General features: G+C 33.8%; 2 protein-coding genes and 1 non-coding gene across 6 annotated transcripts; 2 read left to right on the forward strand and 1 right to left on the reverse strand.

The window, feature by feature from the left end:
- Positions 1–4,467: 4,467 nt before the first annotated feature.
- On the forward strand, positions 4,468–11,138 carry LOC101247462 (nuclear transcription factor Y subunit A-9). Of its 4 annotated transcripts, none has more exons than XM_010326192.4 (6): positions 4,468–4,817; positions 6,362–6,530; positions 7,463–7,569; positions 7,718–7,780; positions 8,297–8,461; positions 10,321–11,138. In XM_010326192.4, exons 2-6 carry the CDS (start codon positions 6,404–6,406, stop codon positions 10,693–10,695), a joined length of 837 nt encoding a protein of 278 aa, XP_010324494.1. In that variant the 5' UTR covers positions 4,468–4,817; positions 6,362–6,403; the 3' UTR covers positions 10,696–11,138.
- A 512-nt stretch (positions 11,139–11,650) lies between these two features.
- LOC112940812 (small nucleolar RNA snoR130) lies at positions 11,651–11,772 on the forward strand. The gene has a single exon (XR_003245077.1). It is a non-coding gene; the product is annotated as a small nucleolar RNA snoR130 (small nucleolar RNA).
- A 121-nt stretch (positions 11,773–11,893) lies between these two features.
- Positions 11,894–22,528, reverse strand: CCD1A (carotenoid cleavage dioxygenase 1A). Its single transcript, NM_001247613.2, has 14 exons — positions 22,128–22,528; positions 19,857–19,927; positions 19,719–19,733; positions 19,076–19,187; positions 17,308–17,407; positions 17,098–17,160; positions 16,599–16,709; positions 15,471–15,655; positions 14,786–14,924; positions 13,620–13,737; positions 13,436–13,537; positions 12,922–13,173; positions 12,278–12,389; positions 11,894–12,176 (listed from the first exon to the last, which is right to left on the reverse strand). The coding sequence occupies exons 1-14, from the start codon at positions 22,353–22,355 to the stop codon at positions 12,147–12,149; spliced, it is 1,638 nt and encodes a 545-aa protein (NP_001234542.1). The 5' UTR covers positions 22,356–22,528; the 3' UTR covers positions 11,894–12,146.
- Positions 22,529–22,871: the final 343 nt, after the last annotated feature.

Below are 22,871 nucleotides of genomic sequence, written 5' to 3' on the forward strand. Positions count from 1 at the left end.
TATAATTTAATTGTTGCCTAGAGAGTCACCCATGTATCATATTTCTAGTTGATATGCAAAGTTGAGTTTCTTTTTCCTCCATTATTTATATATAATAATTAATTGATTGACTGAACAATGACTAGATGTTCACATCCATGAATAATTTCGTTTGAACTTAGAATTTGAATTAAGATATTATCATAACTAAAATTAGTGTAGTGATACAATTTATTAATTTCTAGAATAATATTTGTTATACATATATACTTACTCTTCTTAATTTGGATATAGACATAGGATCAACACATATTTTGTATAATATAATATGATAATACGAGAGCTAAAAAGAATAAAGTGTATGCAGATCTTATCACTATCTTAGAAATTTATCTAGAATTGTTGCTCTCGATAGAATCCTCAACTCTAAAAACACAAGATACAAAACGAATTAAAAATGTAATAGTACTATAATTATTGTTTGATTTTTTTTTTTGAGAAATAATTATTGGACAATATTTTAAAACCTAAATACATGCTATGAAAGTGATAGTGCGTTTGAGGGAACATACACTTTTGAATAAAGTATAGCAAAGTAATATATATTAGATCGATGGGTAAATACAAAAACCATTATATATTTTGGATTTTTGAAACTTTTTGACATAAATAAAGTTCACATATACATTTTTTTATTATGACTTAGCTTGTAGTCATCTAATTATCTCTTCTTTTATCCTTATAGATTTTTTTTTTTTATGATAATAACTTTGGTGGAGAGATAAAATTTTATTCTAGGACGGCTAATGGATAATATATAGTGGAAAACAATTGTTATCCAAATAATTCAAATTAAAGTTTAAACTTCCAAATTAAACAATAAAGTGTTCTATAAATATAGTGGGATTTAAGGGAGCTTGTGATTTGCTCATTTAATTTTATAACATGATACAATACAATATGTAGTAAAATGTCAACGTGCACTTTTTGAAAGAATAAAAAGGGTGTCAAAATAGATAGAGATGATCACTACAAAAACATAGGATAATTTTGATTTTTTTTGGTTTTAAATAAACACTTGCAAGGAATCAATAATTAACAATAATTGTGATGAGAAGTATAAGATTTTATATATTTGTACGAAAATATCAAATTTAAATTATAAATATAAATATAAAAAATTACATAAAAATATTTTTACGATGAATTGTTATACTACACGTGAATAATGATATAAGTTTAATTTAAGTTTCTATATAAATATTACATTTGGAATGAAACCTAAAAGGAATGCTTCTCGATCGTTACTCTTTTCTTTTAGAAAAAAAAAAGAATAAAAAATAATAATAATTAGAGATAAGTAAAAATTTAAAATATGAAGAAATGAATCCTCACAAGCCACAATAAGGTGATAATTACCTATTTATTATTTTCTCCTAACTTTTTTATTCTTTATTAAAAATGATTTTTAATAATAATTAATTATTGAAAATATTTTAATTTTCATTAAAAATGTCTTTTTAATTATAATTAACACTCATTGTAAGCCTTTTTTAACGTTATTAAATTTAATGATAATTTACAGATGCCAGTAAAAAATTTAATTTGTGATTATATATAATATTATTTCAGCTAAAAAGATGTTTTTGTAAATGATTTGTCATTTTAATTTTTAGTGGACAACTTTTTTATTGGAGGGCGGCTAATGGATAATACAAGTTAAAAAACAAAAATGGTAAAAAGGAGGAGTTTTTTTTAATCAAATTTTTTCTTTTCTTACCTTGTCATAAATCGTAATATTTACTTGATATTTAATTTTAAAAAGTACATAGATTCTATTTTTTTTTTTTTTTTATTTATAGATTCTATTTTGAATTATTTTTTTTATGGAAAGTATGATTCTATTGGTTTGTTTTATATAATTATTCACAAGTGGATTTGACTTTTTCACGAACAAAAAAAAAGGGTTCGAAATAATATTAATTTAGATTGGCAAAGATTAAGTAATGCACTTAAAAGTCATAAACACGTTCCGTTGACAATTTTATTTAGGAAAGTATCATATATATTAAAATAAAAAAAAGAGATGAGGATGTCGTGGAATCTCCGTATTTTTAAAAATTTATTTAAATAATTTCAAAATTGTAAAAATAAATAAATATTTGCTTGTTAAAAAAAGAAAATTAAGTTGAATAATATTTTTTATTTTTTATTTATGAAAAACACCAAATATATATTAATATGTTATAAAGTATTTGTATTATAGTGAATGTCTATCCTATAAAGTCCAGAGTCCTACTTGGGGACCAAGTTAGATTTCTCCTATAAATAAATATAATCCTCTTCATTGTAAATCAAAATTGATTCATCAAGAGAAATAACAAATCTTCTTTTCTCTCTAGTTTCTTCTTCTTATTCTATAGTTTTATAACACGTTGTCAGCACGAGACTCTAATTTCTCAAAAGTGAAGGTTAGATTTGAAGTATTAATAAAGATATTATTTATTCTTTTGTTTTTAATTTTAATGGCCAATTTTACAAAACTAGAGTTTACAGGCATTCAAAGTTTGGGCAGGAACTACCTCTCATGGGTGTTGGATGCTGAAATCCACCTTGATGCAATGGGTCTTGGAGACACCATAAAAGAAGAAAATAAGGCATCAAATCAAAACTGTGCATGAGTAATGATATTCTTGCGTCATCATCTTGACGACATTCTGTAAATCGAATATCTGACAGTTAAGGATCCACTTGTTTTGTGGAAAAACCTAAAAGAAAGATTTGACCACTTGAAGATGGTCATACATCCAAAGGCACGATATGATTGAATGCATCTAAGGCTACAAGACTTTAAGTCTATACATGAGTACAATTCTGTCATGTTCAAAATTATTTGTATTATAGTGAATGTCTATCATATGATAAAGTATTCTTTAGTGATTCTTGATAAAGTTCAACCAAGTGTTGGAAGAGGTCAATATGCATATGATTGTCGTACTCCCAACACTTGGTTGAACTTTATCAAGAATCACTAAAGAATACTTTATCATATGATAGACATTCACTATAATACAAATAATTTTGAACATGACAGAATTGTACTCATGTATAGACTTAAAGTCTTGTAGTCTTAGATGCATCCAATCATATCGTGCTTTTGGATGTATGACAATCTTCAAGTGGTCAAATCTTTCTTTTAGGTTTTTGCACAAAACAAGTGGATCCTTAACTGTCAGATATTCGATTTTTAGAATGTCGTCAAGATGATGACGCAAGAATATCATTGCTCGTGTACAGTTTTGATTTGATGTCTTATTTTCTTCTTTTATGGTGTCTCCAAGACCCATTGCATCAAGGTGGATTTCAGTATCCAACACCCATAAGAGGTAGTTCCTGCCCAAACTTTGAAGGGCAGTGAACTCTAGTTTTGTAAGATTGACCATTAAAATTAAAAACAAAAGAATAAGTAATACCTTTATTAATTCTTCAAATCTAACCTTCATTTTTGAGAAATTAGAGTATGAATTAGATATTCAGGGGAAGTTATTGCATATGTGTGGCCTCTAATTTTTTTTGAAACATAAAAATTTACTATTTTCTTCCAACCAGATCAAATTACGAATTCTAATTGTATTAAAATCCTCAACATTAAATTTCATAAATTGAATCACAAAGTTATAAAATTTAGCTTTTCATTGTGTCCATCTCCACTATTATTTCATATATGATTTAGCAAAAAAATTATTTTTTTTATTATTGAGTTTCGTTTTGTATATTTTATTTTTCATCATTAATTAAATAAAAATATATTCATTATTTTTTTTTTGAAATCTATATGATAACTTGTGCATCAATTAACAACCCATCAAAAACTTTTTTCCTGATAATGATACAAACTGCATAAATTCTATCCATCTCAATCGACATTCGAAGAATTTCACTTCATACATTTTGTTATAACAAAGTAAAACCATATCAAAAATTACTATAAAGATCCTACTTTTTTTCCCTAAAAAAAAAGGATTTGAGTTGGATTCTTCTACAAATTTAGCTAGCAAAAAAGAAAGCATAATTATCATTTCATTTCAACCAAAGAGAGAAAAAGTATGAGTTACTTTACCTCAACCTCAAGTTTGGTAAGTGGTCCTTTAAGCCTAGTTCTTTTTTAGTTTCTCATTTTAATATCTGTGTTAAAATTTAATTATTTTAAATATATACCACATAAAATTTCATTTGAAAAAAACATTCTCTATCATAATTTTTTTATATTTAAGACTTAAACTCAAAATATCTGATTATCCGCTAAACCACTAAAAGTACATTCTTTTATAGTCTTAAACCTTTTTCTATTTTTCAAAAAATAATCAGTCACAAGTCTCAAAAAATGGGTGTTAGGTATTTCAGTTATCCTGAAGGGCATTTTAGTCATTTAACCAGACAACAACATAATTAAAATGTTAAATGATGAAGAATAAGCTAATCCTATATAATTAAAAAAAAAGTTTTCCTTAACAGAGACAGGGGGAGTGACCTCTATACATAAAATTCCAAATACAAAAACCCCACAAAGAAGAACACAGTGAAAAATCCCTCACCTTCCCCACTCCCACCACTTTTTCTCTATGATACACACAAATAAATAAATAAATTAGGCCTAGATATCTACTTCTATATATATATATATGTTGATACAGATGTATGTATAATCTTGAGAATCTTTAGTGAAAAGAACTTCCTTTTTAGCTTAAGCATATGTATGTAATAGACACAAGCTAAACTTGTGAGTTTTTCTTGAAAGGGGTTTTTCTTTAACTGCTGTCATCCCCAGAAAAAGAAAGGCAAGTTTCTATTTTGTGTTGTTGTAATTTTCAATTTTCTTGAAATACCCAATTGGGGTTTCTAAATTGGGTTACTTTTATTTAGTATTGGATCTTTTTGTCTGACTAATCTTGGTATTGATAAAGTTTTTGTCTTTTTAAGGTTTGATGTGTAAAAGTTTGAGTTTTGTGTGGAAGAAGTTTAATTCGGGGAAGTCTGGTTTATGGAATTTGTTGATTTGGTTTTGGAGCAAAATGGTTGGCTTATGCATCCTTGGTGTTTATTTGACTATTGGGGTTTGTTTTCTTGGTAATTTAGTGGTGAATTGTAATGCTTAGTAACGGTTGAATCAGTGAGTGGTGGAATATTTGATTTGATGAATTGTAGGGATTATGTAAATGTTTGTTTTGTGTTGGAGATCCTGGGTTTAAGTGGTAAGTCTGCATTGCGTTGGTGATGTCTCATTTTCACTGAGTTAGATATATTCATTTTTTGCTTGTGTATTATCATTTGCTTGCACAATTGAGGTTTAGGTGTGATAATTGTAAATAGGTAAAGTAATGAGATCCTTTCTTAACCTCTCAAAAATCTGTTAATGGACCGTAGTTTGAAAATACAGTATATGACATGATTGAAACCTAGAAGCTGATAACTACCACTAATACTCTGGACTCAAAAGAAAAAAGTGAAAGATGAGCTTTTCTTTTGTGGATCAGATATGTGCTTTTTTAGCTTTTCTGATACCTTATCTGCAGTATCTGGTTCCCCTGGGATTGTGCAGTTTGTCATCTTGATTCCACTTAGTTGATACTGTTCACTTACAGTGTGGAAGATAGCTTGTCTACCAAGCCGCTTATTCAAGGAACTAGTCTCTTATTAAAAAAAAGCAAGGAGGATTCAGATATCACACAAGGGGAATTCCATTTTATTAGTTCTGCGAAGCCCTGTCCCTTACGAGAAAGCTGTATTTTGGGCTATTACCTAGGAATAAATCTTATTAAAAGAAAAAAATGATTCTTGTGATGGTCTAGATACAAAAGAAGTAATTGTTGCTTGTCATGTCATTAGACCACAGCTCTGTATACTTTCGAGTTCCCTTTATGGGTTTATAGCAGGATATAAAAGCTGTGGAGAATGTACTGATTTAAGGTGAAAAAATTGGCAAAACTTGTTTGTTGGGGATGCAGTCCTAGAGACGCTTTTTCATGCATTTGTGCATACTTGTACTTGATAGTGCACTAGTCTCGAGATAAATCATATCCAGTATTGCCAAATGCTTCAACACTTGGTTCACGTTGTAAAAATATTTATGGAAAAACAAGTGCTTGAAAGTAGTTACAAAGTTATGAATAGCATGTAGTTGCTTGATATATTTGCCTTTAACTCTGCATGACACCAACAGATGATTTTTGATGTCCGTCCAAGTTGTATTGCTTCTATCATTCAACTTTGTGAAATATCAACTGTTCCTACTAACAGTCTATACTGTAAATTTTTGAGTAGATCATAATTACTTGGGGCAAGTCTAATAATGCCTACTATTGCTAAACATGATGGTCGGCAGCTGGAGACTGGGCTGCGAATTACCTCACTATCAACTACCCAAATGCAACCATGGTGGCACGGTTATGGTGATAATACTATGCCTTTGGCTAGTGAGAATGCCGTTGCCCAGGAGAAATCTGAAGGTGGCAACCAGGATAAAGAAACAAAGGCTCTAGCCATGGAATCTGGTATTTTCTACATTACATACAACAACGTGAATGTTTCATCCCCTAGTTTTCACCTGTATTCAATTTTATATAACAATCACACTGCTGGCTTCTGATGATAATTCCTGAAACAGGGTGAAATCATTAGTTACTCAACTAGAAATGAAGTTTTCTTTTCAGTTTTCACTGAAATGCACCTTATTTTGATGTTGAAGAACAAATGTATGTGATGAGACCAAATTTAGCTGATTACTTGCAGCTTGAGCTAGAACTGGTCGAACTTAATGTGTTCCTGCAACTCTTGTCACCTCGTTATATATTCTTATATTTTGCTGTAGTCCATATATTTTGATTGTGAATGAAGGAACAATTAGTCGAGTTTCTTGCATATTATTCACAATTGGTTCAACTACTTGTCATTTCCCGTGTTAGATCGTCACAACAATAGAATAGGCATCAAATAACAACAGAACACTCCTGGATATGAAGTCTTCTTCTATGCTAGCTTTCTAAAAATCTTTCAATTTTTCCCAGCCAAATAACATGTACAATCATTGCGTTTACCACATCTACACATTTGATTTGGTTGTATAAACTATTGCGGCAACAAGAAAAATATGAGTTTTAATGTGGTCAGACTTGGATATTTTGAAAGAACAAAACAAATAACAAAAGAAGGAAAAAGAAAAAATAATATTAATACAAGAAGTGATACCAATAACCACCAAGAGGAGTTCACGCATCCCCCATCCCCTCCTGACACGCCCATCCACACCTCTCTTCTCCCTATAAGAAAAAGGTCTTACTTCTCTTCTATGAATTCCTTCGACTGAATATCTGAAGATTTATTTATTTGCCCATACTCTTATGACTCCACGTACTAGCGATGTTTACTTTTTCCAAACCTTGATTTGCGTGTGGCGTTTTATTAGTGATGTGATTTATATTTTCAGGATCAGATGGAAATAACGAGCAATACAAGCAGCACCTCAAGCATTTTGCACCCACAACTGCTGCCATCATGGCTGAGCAGCAGAAGGAACTCACAGGTCATTCAGCTGTAAGTCATTTCATCTTCCCTCTTTATCCATAATTGATGTGCACAATTACATCTAGCTGGTTGTCATTAGTTGAAGTCAAATTGATGGTTCCCATTCTTTCCATGATTGTCTGTCTACTACATTTGAAAGATTTATTCATTGTTGCAGATGTTGGCGTCATATCCATATCCAGATATGCAGTATGGGGGAATGATGACTTATGGCGCACCTGTAAGAACAAATCTCTCTAGTGTCGTTTTGCAGATACTGATAGTTATATGCCATCAACTTCCAATTCTGAGCTTTTTCGTTTGTGTATATAGTTAGTGCTAGTGTTATGTTTGTGTTCTCTCACTTTGTTATTTATACTAGTGAAAAGAAACAGAGTCTTTGTCAAGTAGAAATAGTGCCTTGTTCTTTGTTTTCCTGGATGTGAGGGTAATATGTTAGTAATGGACTGCTGCCATGTAATATTTGCTAATCATGTTTTCTTGTTATATATAATGGTTACAATATTCAATTGGCTTGTTTTGGTTGTAGCTCAATGTTATATTTGTATATGTAAATTGCATTTCAGTCTCACCCTCATTGATTGGTGGAGTTGTATGCATTTGTACATGTTACTAGACTTATGCCTTTAGCTTCTGTACTTCTAGCTCTGTATTAGTTCACATCTGAATTCAGCTATATCTGAAGGCAAATTATAGGTAAAAAAACAAATTACCTAAAAATGCTGTGTGTTGTCAGGTACATCCCCACTTATTTGAAATTCATCATGCCCGAATGCCTTTGCCTCTCGACATGGAAGAGGAACCTGTCTACGTGAATGCAAAACAGTACCATGGAATATTAAGGCGAAGACAGATAAGAGCTAAAGCAGAGCTTGAGAGGAAAGCTATTAAAGCGAGAAAGGTATAATCAGTATAAGGAAGCACTTCACCCTCCAGTCCTTTTTTCCCCATGAGGAGCAGACCTGAATTATCTTATTTTGGACATAATATTCATATCACATGAATTTTCAGGTTATTGGTATATAGTAAATATATGAAGTTATAATCGGAAGACATGCCCAATATTGTTTCATAATTTACTTAGTAACTAATATTGTCCCATGATAAGTTGAACAGTTGATGCTAACAAGGTAATGCTGTCTAAATTCTAATGCTAAGAAGATGAGACACTATTAGGAAAAGGAAGCTTGAAATGGGTCGTCAATAGCAAAAAGTACTACTTCACCTCAACTGTACATAGTTAGGGTTTTCTATTGGAATCTTTAGTGTCCATCTCACTGTATTTGGACCTTTTCATTTCAGTACTTAATAATTTGTCTTGCAAGACAAATCAAGTTTTTTCCCTTAAAACTGGAGGTTCTCTACTGGCATAAAATACAAACCTGTAGACAAAGTAAGAAGATTACTTGCAGAACGTAGGCCTAATATAAGTGTCTCAGTACAACCCTGTCATAATACCAACTGGTTGCCGGTTGGTGTCACCTATATAGATCTTTTGTTTTCATTGTGTTTCTTCGCTGTATGTATTTCTTTTTGTTTGTTTGTTTGAAACTCTTCGCTAAATTCACATGGAGTTTAAGAGATTGTTGGTCTAAAGCTAACATTGCTGCTTCAAAACCCAGATAGAAGGTCGGTTGCGCAAAACTAGTCAAGTTATGATGAAACTGGTTGTTTACGTTATATGTAAATGCACTGTCTGCTCTAGAACTTATGATGAGATGCTGCTTTAGTTTGTGGTTTTTCAAAAAATCATGAATATTTATGTTAGAGATTAGCACCTTGTTTTTCCTGCATAGAAATGCTTCTAACTCTATTAGTTTCAACTCATATCATATAGTTTGTAGCTTCAACTTCTTTGTTTTCTGCTCGTACCTTTAGAAGTATGGCCTAATAGAATTGAAATGCAGGTTGAAAAGCTTTATAGTGTTAAAGTTATCCTGCCTTTTGGTTCCACTTGAAGAGCTCAGTTGGTTTCAAGGTCGGGCTTTCCCTGTTGATGATATTAGCCTTTATAATAAGGAAAATTTGATGATAAACCTTAACGGACGAATATGGTGCTCGAATTTTTGCCATCATAAGAATTGGTTTAGTTCATGCATATGGGAAAGGTGCTTTAACTACACGTAAATGGATTTCTTCCTTACATGAATAACAGCTGAGCTATGCAAAGAGATGTCTGAGATTTGCAGTAATTGCTATTTTTTGGTTGGGAAGCGGTTTTCCTGGTAATTTATTGTGTGGTTGAGGGAGCTCTGTTCTGTACATTTTACAATATCTCATTCAACTGATGTTCTACAAGGGAACTAAGGAAGGGAGACGAAATGAGAGAGATTACCAAAACTCGTGCAGTACTAATTATGTTAATTTACATAAGCAAACAATAATCTGATTTGTTATATCTTGCTTTGTTGAATTCTAAATCAGTGGGCAAAAGTCTCAAGATTTTCTCTATTGAAGGAACAGTATGATTCTTTTTAGTTTTTTCATATACTGTGAGAGGAGGTATTAAGATGTATTCTCAACTTGGTTTTACCCTTATTAAGTGCAGAAATAGCTTATATATGTGAAAGTCCTTGTGATGCTGTGCAAAAGGTTGCTTTTATAAGTATGATAACTATCTTATATACACTGAGCAGAACATTAGATCAACAATTCTGTATGTAGATTGCTGCATTTTGGCGTTTAGTGCCTAGCTATGTCGTCACTTGTTTTCATAAGACGTGTTGATTAAACTGACATTGGTTTGTTTGTATTTGTTAGCCATATCTGCATGAATCTCGGCATCAGCATGCTATGAGAAGGGCAAGGGGAACTGGAGGCCGCTTTCTGAATACTAAAAAGCTCAATGACATGGACTGTACACCAACGGAGACTCAAAAATATGGGGCAACCATTGCAACTCACTCTGGCAACTCTTCTGGTTCCGGGAGTTCTGATCAAGGGGGAAAGGAAGGATCTACAGTTCAAGACATGCACAAAGGACACAGCCAGAGTTTCACAACTGGCAATGGCCATGGTTCATCTGTGTATTTTTCCGCGAGCAGTGGAAGTGAGCAAGGGAATGGCCATTACGGTCATGGAAGTTGGAGCCTGCTGGTCAATCAGGCTTCTCAGGGGGCAGCTTCCAGCAATTAAGAAGCTACTCTCCAATGGTGGAGGGGTCAGCCCAGCATGGTTCCGTCTCTTGCGTCGTTCATGCAGGCAATGCTGAACATACATGCAAGGTGGCATGGGGCTATGCTCAGGCAATTCATTCTTGGCTTGGTTACTTGTACTATATGAGCGGCGATGAGGAAGAAAATAGCATATGGCGAGTATGATACCTTACAAATTCGCCATTTATTCGTATTTCCTCTCACCCTGTATGTAAATAAGGAAAAATATATGTTGGAATGTAGGACTAGAAGCAGTTTGGAATCTGATACTTCATAGTACTGCATCATCTTGATTGTGTGTGGCTATTTGTTGGATGAGTTTGTAAAATTGACAATCTCAAAAGTTGTTTTTATGCTGTTTGCTTGATTTTCCAATGAGGATCTGCAATCCTCTCATCAATTGAACACTTCAATTCTTTTTTATTTAGTACTCTAATAATAGGTTGTTTGATATCGAACAAAAATATTATATCTAAAAATGCAAATTTATTTGTCGTAAGGGATATATTTAACTATAAAAGATAAGGATAAATATAATAAAAGAATTATAACAAAAGATTAAATATAATAATATATATTCTTTAAGCAGAGGACAATTTTGACATTTTTCTCAGTAGAAGCTAGTTAATAGTCAAAATAGAAAAGAAGTGCATACATGTGAAAAGATAGTGGACTGATTGGGCTAGGTGTTTAAAATGCATAGGTGAAAAATACAAATACTCCAAAATATAAGGGCTTGCAACACAAAATTAATTCAATATATAGTAGGGATTATCGTCAGTCGCCGTTACCCTATGTGCCGCCATCTTTGAACTTCTTCTTTCGATTTGGTTTTATTTAAGGTAATTTTAATTATATTATTTTTTTACGTTTAGATAGAAATTTGATGTGAATTTAAACAATAATGGATTATGATTTATGAATTCATAAAATTATCCCAGTGATGAATCATTTAGTAATCTGAAAATGTTAGATGATTGGTGCTCCCTTTGAACTAAAAAAAAGGTTGAGGAACCATCGCATTTCACCATTGTGGATACTAGGCATTCTGAGGGATATTCACTTGACTAAATGAGTTCTTTAACTTTTAGTACATGCCATGTTTCTATAGATATGGAATATGTAGAATTTTGATTTTACTTGCAGTTATTACTATTTTCTTAGAACATTCTTAGCCATCCTAACAAAGAAAATTTATGTATATTTCTGGGATTGTATTACATATCAAGTGAGCAAGAACATATGATATACATTGCATGTTTGCTCTCTCAATACATTTTCCCTGACAAAGCAAAGGTTCACAGATTTAATTTTGTTTCTGATATAACTGAAAGAAGATGCTGAAAGTTACAAACTATACAATCCACAGGACATTTATTACGTTTCAAGCTATGCGTAACTAAATAACCAAATAGCCAGTAGCTATTGCTCTCACAGTTTGGCTTGTTCTTGAATTTGTTCCTGTTAAAAGTATAATGAATTCAGAGAATGAAAGCAATTTCCTAGAGAAAAGCATGTGGAAATTCAATTGAAACACCCATAGCTTTTGGTTGGCATCTCACCTCTGTGACAAAGAAAGCATGGAACCCATAAGGAACTCTTTTGGGTAATTCAACCACTGCCACAGGCTCCGCGGACATTGTTTTTGCATCAATTACATTCACAGCTGACTTTCTGCATAAATTTCGAAAGGGAATGGGTTCAGTCAAGGTGATCCTCTTTTATATGTCAGTTACAAACTTTGCATTTCTGTAAGCACCTAAAAACTAAGATAAGAATATAATTGAAAAGTCGAGGGAAATAGGGATATATGCCACTTCTAATAATATCTAAATTAAGTCCAAAAAAATATTAGATAACTCTATAGTGAAACACATTTCTCCTGTATGCATTTTTCTAGCTATGCTCACACACAGACAATTGAGCATCATATGACCTTAAAAGCATTAGCTTTAGTATGTTTTGGTTGCAAACATTCTACACACACGCACTCTAGAGGTAAAATACGTTTGCTCTTTAAAATTATGTGGGTTCACCTGTTGGACACATCAAGCGGTCATAACTGATTTTCTGCCGCTCTTTCACGTTAAACAGTAGTACAAAAGTTCTCCTTATTTCCTTAAACATTAGGAAGACCACCAATGCAGAATGGTCTTTAGTGACACTACTCATGATAATGCAAGAAAGAGAGTGGAAGACAAGGTACCCGGTGTTCTCGTCATGAACGAAGAATATCAAGTAGCCATCATCCTCTTCACGTTCTGTACCAGGCCGACTGGGAACAAATACAGCCTCCGAACCAAATCTGCCAGGTCCTAGATCAAAGATACCTTGAACATTCCCTCCAACTTCAAGCTGTGATTTTCCAGTCTCTGGTTCAGCATGCAAATCAAATTTGATGACTCCAGTTACCTTAGCAATGCTGTTCAAAGTGGTTCCATACACATAACGCTGCTTCCTAAATTTCAACAGAGTTACTATTATCATACCAACATAAGACAGAGGCCTATTGATAAAACTCTTGGTACACCAGATCAAGCAATGAAAACCAAAGAGGAACATAAATCTAACACATAACACCTTAGCACTCATAAATAAAATTAGAAGCAAAATGGATAGACAATAAATGAAGGTGTTCATCACCCAGCATTTTAATTGGACAATGCTTATGCCATGTAGATTGGAAATTGCCGGATAATTTTAAAGATAGGAGAGCTGACCTGCCTGTGTAGTTCTCGTTGATCCTTGGAAAATCAACAGCAGACTCCGATAATTTCTTCTGTGAAGCTGCACCACTCTTCATGTTAAATCTCATTTCATATCTGTCAAAACAAAATCCTGATCAAGAACTGTGGCAGATATAAACAAGCTCAATTTAAACAATCATTGTCAGAGTCTCCTAACAGCTCATTGCAGAAATTCTCAAGCTTTTCTTTAACAGCTCCATTGACCATGTCTAGGTCTGGGTTCACAAGGCGGCAGGTAATCAACACGACTTCATCTCCCTCCTCCCAAGCATTGGCTGGTAAATAATCAAAATGATAACACCAGTAAATAGAAAATAGAAGACAATAGAAAGTCACGAGATATTGGGAGAATATTCTTCATGATTGAGTTAGTGAAGAGAACAATTATGGATACTGTGTGGAATATTTTTAGCTATTTTTCTTTCTTGATAGTAGAATATTTTCATTGCTTACGTTTTAGTTAAGAATCCTATTACTTGCAGAAAATTTCATTATTCTCTATGTTCTTAAAACCAATTCTAACAAAGTTTTCCCTCTCCTTGCTTCTTGAATGGCACTCGATCCCCTACAATCTTAGTAGAAGCATAAATACTTTTTGCTCACTATTGGCCGTCCTTACGCCGCACCCAGCTAAAGTTTTTTTATTGATCTTTTCTCTTTCTGATCATCCTAACGCCAGAACTTACCCTTTTTGTGGCACCACCCCTCTTTTTATTGACTGTTCCAGCATATCATATATCACCAACTTTTTTTGGCTTTACTGTCTCTTCCCATCAATATTGTGATAGTTATTCCGACAACTTTTCAAGAAAATTATTAAAGAATTCAGAATCAATCAGATCTCCCCAAGTATGATTCAAACCTACTACCAATCGGTTAATCCTCAGTTTCTTCTTCTGGATAACTTTTGCAATACATTTCTTCTTCTTTCATTATCCCTTTATTAATCAGAGTGTAGCATCGAGTTCCTTATCAAGACATTGAATTTTTCTGTCAATAATTTGAGAGAAATCTTAATCTCTTCTTTTTTTTTCACGGTATATATATGACATAAACTCGAATCAAACTAAATACCCAATTGCTCTATACTTATGTCATAGAATGTAGTCAAAGTACCCACGGTAAGCTCACCATATCCACTATGGATCCCACACCTACATCCATGTCCTGTATACATGGGTGCCGCGGAGACTTTGAAGAGTCTGCAACATCGCTATTAAGTGCTACATGCATGTGAGATGTATTGGCTAGTTACCAGCTTTTCTGTTCAGAGTAGAGCTATCTTTGAACTTTTCAAGGAAGACAGACCACAAAGTTGCTTACCATTGTGAAAAATGAAGCAATTAGGAAGCTCGAACCACCTGATTAGAGCCTCATTGTTGGCATATCGTGGAAGGACTCCAAATCGAGCTTTTTTAGTAGCATCAAAGGTAAAAGCTAGCTTATTCTTTTTCACCATTTCCTGAATGGAAAATTCATAAATAAGATATTTCACATCTGAAAGAATCTGATGATACAACCCAAAATCTTAATTCAATGGATGGAATAGCCCCAAAACCTTTATCATCAGACTTTTGGGGCTATTTCCATCCATTGCATAAAAGTAAAGAACATGCATATGAGCTCCCCCCCACCCCACCCCACCCCACCCCCCAAAAAAGAAGAAATATAATAAATAAATAAGAAAAACACTGCTGAGTGTAATACATGCGCAACCAATCTTGAATTTATATTATGAAATATTTGGACAAACAGTTACCTACGGCGACTTTTTTTTTTAAAAAAAAAAACAGAAGTCAAGAAACTAGAAACCTTTCTGCAGTTCTTCTCCTATAGAACTCCAATATGGAGGTGGACTGATGTAACGAAACTTAACCTCTCTCATTGATTCCATTGTTGAGCAAGTTGTTCCATCTTTTAAAAGCTTAAGTTATGCCCATCAATAAAGGAAAACTGATAAACAATAGCAATCAATAAATTGTGACTATAGAAATTAGAAGTTTCGTACCTTCGGACGAAAACACAAAGGAAGATCCATCATAATTGCATAATTTTCAGTAATAGCAAAATCATGCATCATGATAGGCTCTGGTATTGTTATTGGGACCGGGTCCTGCATAATTCCATCCTTGGATATAACCCTATAAGTGATGTAAGGTGGGGTGTGAGCATATCCAAAGGTAAACATCTCACCTGCATGTAAAATTTCAAAGTCAAACTCAAGAGTGTTCTACCTACACAATAAGGAACTCATAGATTGACTCACTGGATAGTTAATGCAGATATGGAAGTTGAAGTGAGGATCCTAATCTTGTGCCAACGTACATGGACAACTGTATGAACCGATGGACTTACCAGCCTTGACCTTTACAAAGGGTGCTGCTATGGAAGGAGAGGAATATGAGATGCTTTGAGAGTGTTAGTAGTCCTTTACACAGGATTAAAATAAACTGCACAATCACTTTTTGCTATTGGTGCAGTTTGGAGTATGTAGATAATCCTATAGCTGTTAGAGATATCCTAGGTCCTTTGTATGATGAAGTAGGATCTAGTTTAGTTTTGTTAAGTACAGGCAACTGTATGTAGCTCTATGATGTAAATTTGGGACCCCAGCCTTTAGTGCTGAAGATTAATACACAAAACTGTTACAGTTGTCAAAAAGGGTGCTGCTAAAACACCTCTCGTTCTTTTTACTTTCTATGTGAAAAACAAAAAAGTTCTCTTTCCAACTGCACTACAACCCAAAGGGAACCATGCTCCCATCTTAGGTTTATTACCCTAACCACAACTCAGAAATTAGCTTGCCATGGAATTCAGTTGTGGAATTGATGTGACAAATTAGTACTGTGTTTGGAAGAAAATATAATTTTCCTTCTTTTTATTAAAATCAACATCACAACTAACAGATTCGCATGCCAGGCATTGGTATCGGAGGAAGAGAAGTCAACAAATGAGAAAAGAAGGCTGAACAGATGTCTTAAGTAAAGGAAGTTATGCAGTTGCAGGATTGTACTTGTAGTTAAAATTATTAGAAGAATACATGTAATGTTACTTCTTTTATCAGAAATTATTTGGGTAGCAAACGATTTGAATTTACAGATATTGACATGCAGAACTAGGATGATTTATCTCTTACCAGTTACAGCATCAACTTTTGGATGGGCAGTGAAGGAATGCGTCAATCGTTTGTCATAATCCAGCATGCCAAGTGTTTGAAGATCTCCATCCTCTAGAACTTTAAGTGCATCTGTGTGACGTACACACAGTATCAAAGCAATAAAAATGCAATGTACCTATGATCTAAATCCTTGCGGGAAACTGTATTAACTACTAATACTTGTTCTCTGTACCAGACAAGCAAAAACTTCAGATTACAATTTCACTATGTTTTTCTTAAGAATTTTTTTTAGAAGTACCCGTTGATCATTGATGTACAAAAAGTTACAATTTGAGCTTGACATCCCAAACTTTGTAATCATGCAATTTCAAAGTTAAAATTTCAATATATAATCATGCAAAGATACAAGGAAAAGGAATGGTGAAGGGGGGAATAACATCTACTCTAAGGCTTGCACATCAAAATCATAGATAGTTCATCTTTCTAAATTAACAGGTCAAACAGAGAAGTGGCTTACAAGGTTTATCAGCCTCTGAAAGTGCCAACAGCTTCCCATGGTGATATACTAGAGCTGTATTAGCTGGACAAGGAAATGAATCTTACTTTCAGTTAGTAACTATCACATAAACTTAAAATATGTTGCTATGCCTAAGGACATATTCCTTCCGTCATATTAATTTATATTTGGAAGAGAAGATACATAGACTAACTAAAATTCCAGCCAAACCTGTGCTATTTCCATAGGAGATGTCCAATACTTTCAGCTTTGTTCTGAGCATTTGCATATAAACTGTGAACAGACCAAACAGCCCTTTAAGATCTCCAACCTGCACATATAGCATAGCAAATGTTTTATAAATCATAGCGTGTGATTGCATGATGCAGTAGTTCCATTGGTTCAGTACAGAAAATTTAAGGAAACTAACATCATAATGTACAATCCAATGGTGAGAAACAATTCCAGGTCATGAACACTAATAGGATACCCCAATTCCTTTCCTCTAAATAACATGTTGATCCTGAGATCTATGACAACGGCATGGCAGCAGATGTGTCATTTTAGCTTCTAGTTATCATAAACTAAAAGGAAAAAGGACAGAATTTTCTTTCAGATAGGACATCTTCAATGTAAGAATATTCCTCCAGTTTGCTTGCTGAATTCAAGGGAACTTCTGTTTTCGCACAATTGCTTCCTGCAACATTCTTCAATTAGGGTTACCGTCGTCCTTTTTGTAGTGTCAAATCTTTGAACTCTGTACATGACCACATTGAATAGGCTAGGAAAGGAAGGGAATCTTCGCATGAAAAAACAGAGAGGAGAGGGGGCTAGGTCAACATTATGGATGACTGATTAGGAAGGATGCTTAATGAAGAGTTCAAGAGAAGAGTATAGACTGCTGAGCAGGGCTGGCTAGTCAATCCCTTAAATGAAAATATAAGTAACAGAAAATTCTGACCTAGCTAGGAGACAAGAAACTTTGTGTCACATGAAACCTCAGCAGACAACTTTAGCAAAATATAACCCTTCGGGGCGGCCCGGTGGTTTGGGCTTAGGACTTCCATGTTGGAGGTCTCAAGTTCGAAACCCCTTGGTTTGCCTTCTGGATCGAGCTCGTCGCATCAGGCTTGCCTAGTGTGGGTTAGCTCTCCTATATGGTTTGCTAGCTATTGCATAGGAGTGGGGGTTTTACCCTGTGCGCACCCAAAGGGTAGCGGCTGCGGGTTTCCCTTGTCATAAAAAAAAAGTTTAGCAAAATATTCAGCACTAAATCCAAGAGGTGAGAGGCTTCAACCCTTTCCACTAGATAATTATTTCTCCGGTAGAATGATTTACTCTACAAGTTACTTATTTGACCTATGATCAACTATCAAAAAGTCATTGTTGCACAGTAGAATCACAAAGTCGGTATCCATCAACAAAGTGCCAATAAAACAGAAATTCTTCATTCTTTCTACACTATGATCTTGATGTCATTTTTGAGAAATTCGCCCTTTTCTACACTATCCAGTTTGGATGAGAAATCAGCAATGAAAATCACATGTAAAGATCAAAATTAAAGAGTTGGAATGTGGACAAGATAATTATGATGTCACAAGCTTAGCAAGAACAGAGAATTGAGGCACACAAAATAGCTGAAACGGCATTGCACACTGCTGTGATTCCTGGAGCATATTTTCAAAATGATGTTTTATCCGAAGGACGAACCATATTCGAAAAAAATCATTCCTAGTTCCACAAAATAAATACAACAATACATAAAACAAAATCACCCTCTCCGAATAGCATGCAAATTGAAGCATCCATAATCCGGCGAACTATTAAAAACAAAAAGAAAAAGGAAGAAAAGAAAAGTGTCCGTAGTTATGGGGAGAAGTTGCTTAAAGCATCTATCTATACATGTGTAGAAGTTTTAGTACAAGAAACTTCAATCTTTATTGCATTAAGCTTGATGGGAACAAAAATCTAGGAGTAAGAGTATAAAACAAATGCATACCTTCATAAACTTAGCTCCACCAAAGAACTCTTCTTGCTTTAGACGTGAAGTCCTCACATAACGTGAGACATACGTTGCTTTTCCATCTTTAATGCGCAAGCCATGAATCATGCTGAAATAAGGCTAAATTTTTGAGGTTACATTACTTCTTTTCATGTGAAAGTTAGAAAAACGTGATACCTTTTGAGCTTCAGCATAAGTCATCTAAAAATTAAAGAAAAAGGTAACTGTCACCATAAAATTCAAAAGATTCACACCCTTGCTATCCTAAATACTCAATCTTTCTTTTGTTGGAAAAATGGTATCAATCCTATTGTGAGGTCTGTTTATGGAGACTCTATAATGCCCGTTTTAGTTGTTCAATTAAGAATAGGGTACAAGGGCAATTTTTCCAATGTAACAAAATGCCAATAGAATTTCTCTTCCGAACAGAGAGGGACTTTAGTTTCTGTTCCTACCAGAAAGGGAGCTTAGTCACATAATATACAGAAATCTATTTGTTTAAGCTGGGCACAACATAGATAGTTGGAAGTTGGAACAAATAAAAACGAGTTACTGAGGCGCTCGTTGCTTCTTTTTCAAAGAAACCAGGAAATAATTGAATTTGCTCCAAATTGCAAAGTCAAGATTGTAAAGGACATACCCATCCCCATCAAACCTGCATATAAACAGAGCAAGGATAAGCATCAATGCAATTGGGAAACTCTGTTTTTAAAAAAAAGTATGGGGAGAAGGAACTTGAAGGTGCTGAGGACAATATATATTCAGAATAAAAACGAACCAGTGATATCCAGCAACCGGAGCAAACTTTGGATTTGGACCAACTCTAACAAATTCACCATTAAGGCACTCCTGTAATTAAATGTTCAAATTACTAAGCATCATTAGAGTCGAGTTGATGGCGAAAAGCATAGAATGTACAGCCTGAGAAGTAAATTCTACAATATTCCTTATGCTTTGAATCCTGGGTTAAATGAAAAATAATGGTAAATAAATCTAGTCCTGCAGCTGACAAATCAGTTCCAAAAAATGCAAACCAACAGTGAGGTATAGGCCCAAGGGAAAAAACATTTTATCACTAACTGAACTTCAGTAAGGTATTTATCCCAAGCTGTTCTTACCCTTGCCCTGTTAACTATATGTTACATTGTTAATAGTATATGTTATCTGAAGCCCCCAAGAAATTGGTTTAGTGATACGAGCACAGTTTGATATATGTGGGTTAGGCGCACATGTCATAGATTTGAACCCTCTCACTAAGAAAATCTTGGTTTTAAGTAGAAAAGGGTAGGGGGCATTATCCACGAGTTCCGAACCGTGCGCCACTACTCCTCAGGGATTTCACGGTTATCAAAAAAATATTAAGTGCCATCTCAAATTCTAGTCTCGTTTCTTTCTATTTTTTTCCATATATGGGAAGTTCATAAATCATCATATAGTTCTCTCATAGGAAAAAGAACAAATATTTATTTATGTGGCACTGAAGCCCCTCAGAACCTTCTACACAGTCCCACTTGCTTGGGAGTGAACATAGTTGTTGCTGTAATTTTCTACACAGTCCCTCACATCCTGAATAATCGAAATGTATTCACATCTACAGGTTGCATACACCAAGCAGTGTATTCTGAACATTATCATGTTGGCTTTAACCAGTTAAGCACTGTATTATAGTTTTGGACAGAAGATCTTGCAGATTCCGTAGAAATACTGTAGCAATATAAACAAATGTTTCCTGCACCAAGGATGATAAAAATGAAATCTTCACATCAATAGAAACAACTAGGAAGCCGCCTCCCCGATTTGTGGAATCGATTGTTAGGATCGAATCCACACACACACACACTTGATGAATGAAGAAAACAAGAACTTTCGAGAGAGAGATGAGAGATCTAGAGAGAGAAACCAATAGTTCGTGGTAACATTCCGTGGGTAAACTTCCACGGCGGTGAGGTATATATTAATAATTCAGAGTATGAACAGTTATAGAAAATAAATGGAGAATGAACAGTACAACCTAAAATTTGGGTGAACATTAATATATGACAATACATCAAATATTAATCAGGCTCCACAATCTAACATCGATCACCTCTCTTTCCCATTAACAAAACAGCTCATACATTATATGATAGTCAACAATTCCTAATCCACTGATAGAATAGAACTACAGCAAAGTTGTATGAGGTGAATCTAAGCAAACTGTAAACTCTTAATAACAATACTTTAACCAAAAGAATTTAATTGGATGACTTCTTGTCACCGGAGTAATTTATACCCTTGAAAAATTGAAATGATTACTATTCAGAAGTAACAAAACCATAATCCAATGGTAAATCTTATTACGAATTACCATTTTCATCAGAACTCAGAAGGATGAAATTAAATTTCACCCAACCATGCTGATCAACCGCAACCTAATCTTGTATCAGATTAACACTCCTAAGCTTTTGGCTCTTTTTTTTCACTTCCTCATTTCCCCCTCTCTTATTGTGATGATAGAAACAAGATGAGCATTGAATTATTACTCCATACTTATTTCCTAGTACCATTTGTCAAAATGAAGTTTGCAATTATCAAGTTGTAGCCTCTGCCTAGACAAGCAAAACCAAAACCTTCTTCTTTAAACACCCTACCCTCTGACCAAAGAGTTTTAAGCCACACCCAATATCAGCAAATATAACCAATGTTCACAAAACATCAAACTCTACGCAATAACATAAATAAATAAATAACCAATCTCCTATGGTTCACTTAGTTGAATGTTGACTTATTTACCTAGAGAACTAAGAATCAATTCTCACTTAATAAGATTGAGAAAATTTTAGTAGCTCTGTTGATTGGCTAACTAAACTTTCACCTTGTAATTTCCTCCCCGTTTCTCCTACCCCAATTGAACCCCGTCGTCAGTTGAACATCAGTAGTGTCCCTATACTCATTCCTTACTCAAATACGAAGGTGACTGGTGGAGGTGCTCAAACATAAAAAAAAAAAAACATATAATACTGAAGCAATCTCATCGACACAGAAAAAAGTAGAGAAGCAGTGAACTGACCGGAAGATGACCTTGTACAACAAGGTCATTAAGAGGAGGAGTTTCATCGGTAGGTGCAAAATTGCCTTGAAGATAGTGAAGTGGCTTAGAGGAATCGTGCATTAATTTGACGATTCCCCATTCCAACAAGTCTATGGCTTTCGCAGTTATTCCTCTCCGTGGCTTTGGGTTCACCACCACTACTCCTCCTTCAATTCTCTCTACTCCATCATCTTCTTTTCTCCCCATTTTTTTTTGATAACCAACTTTTTCTCTCTCGCTTTGAATATACTAAATTGATTGAACATTGGAGATTCCACCATTCACCATTGACGGAGATGCCATGGACACGGTACTCTTGTTTGTTTGTTTGTATTCGCGGGGCATCTTCTCCATTAGCGGGCTTAATTTTAACAAAAAACGCTACAATCATATTTTATTAAATTATTTGTAATTTTATAAATTTATTCATTTATAATATTAATGGGATTAAGTGTAAATATATTATCTTATTAAAATCTATTTTTTCATAATTTGAATGTCAAAAACAATTTTTAAAAATAATTATCCAAACACAATCTATTTATAAAACACGTTTTAAAAAAATTAACCAAACACAATTTTTTTTCTTTTTCAAAAGCACTTCTCTAAAAAGTCATTTTAGAAAAAATATTTCTTTAAATAAATTGTTTTTAGCAATAATGTCAATTACGCTCTAATATTGAATATTATGTACATGTATAATAATAATTTACTATAATTTTA

The sequence above is a fragment of the Solanum lycopersicum genome, chromosome 1, assembly GCF_036512215.1.
Source record: "Solanum lycopersicum chromosome 1, SLM_r2.1".
Lineage (NCBI taxonomy): Eukaryota > Viridiplantae > Streptophyta > Magnoliopsida > Solanales > Solanaceae > Solanum > Solanum lycopersicum.

Bases quoted from the DNA above. Each gene is read 5' to 3' on its own strand.
- LOC101247462 (XM_019213207.3), top strand. From the start codon at position 6,329: ATGCCTACTATTGCTAAACATGATGGTCGGCAGCTGGAGACTGGGCTG. The intron at 6,531-7,462 runs GTATTTTCTACA...TTATATTTTCAG, and splicing joins GGCTCTAGCCATGGAATCTG to GATCAGATGGAAATAACGAG. The intron at 7,570-7,717 runs GTAAGTCATTTC...TCATTGTTGCAG, and splicing joins AACTCACAGGTCATTCAGCT to ATGTTGGCGTCATATCCATA.
- CCD1A (NM_001247613.2), bottom strand. From the start codon at position 22,355: ATGGGGAGAAAAGAAGATGATGGAGTAGAGAGAATTGAAGGAGGAGTA. The intron at 19,928-22,127 runs GTCAGTTCACTG...ATTTAATTACAG, and splicing joins TTGTACAAGGTCATCTTCCG to GAGTGCCTTAATGGTGAATT. The intron at 17,408-19,075 runs GTATGCATTTGT...CTATATGTGCAG, and splicing joins GTGGAGCTAAGTTTATGAAG to GTTGGAGATCTTAAAGGGCT.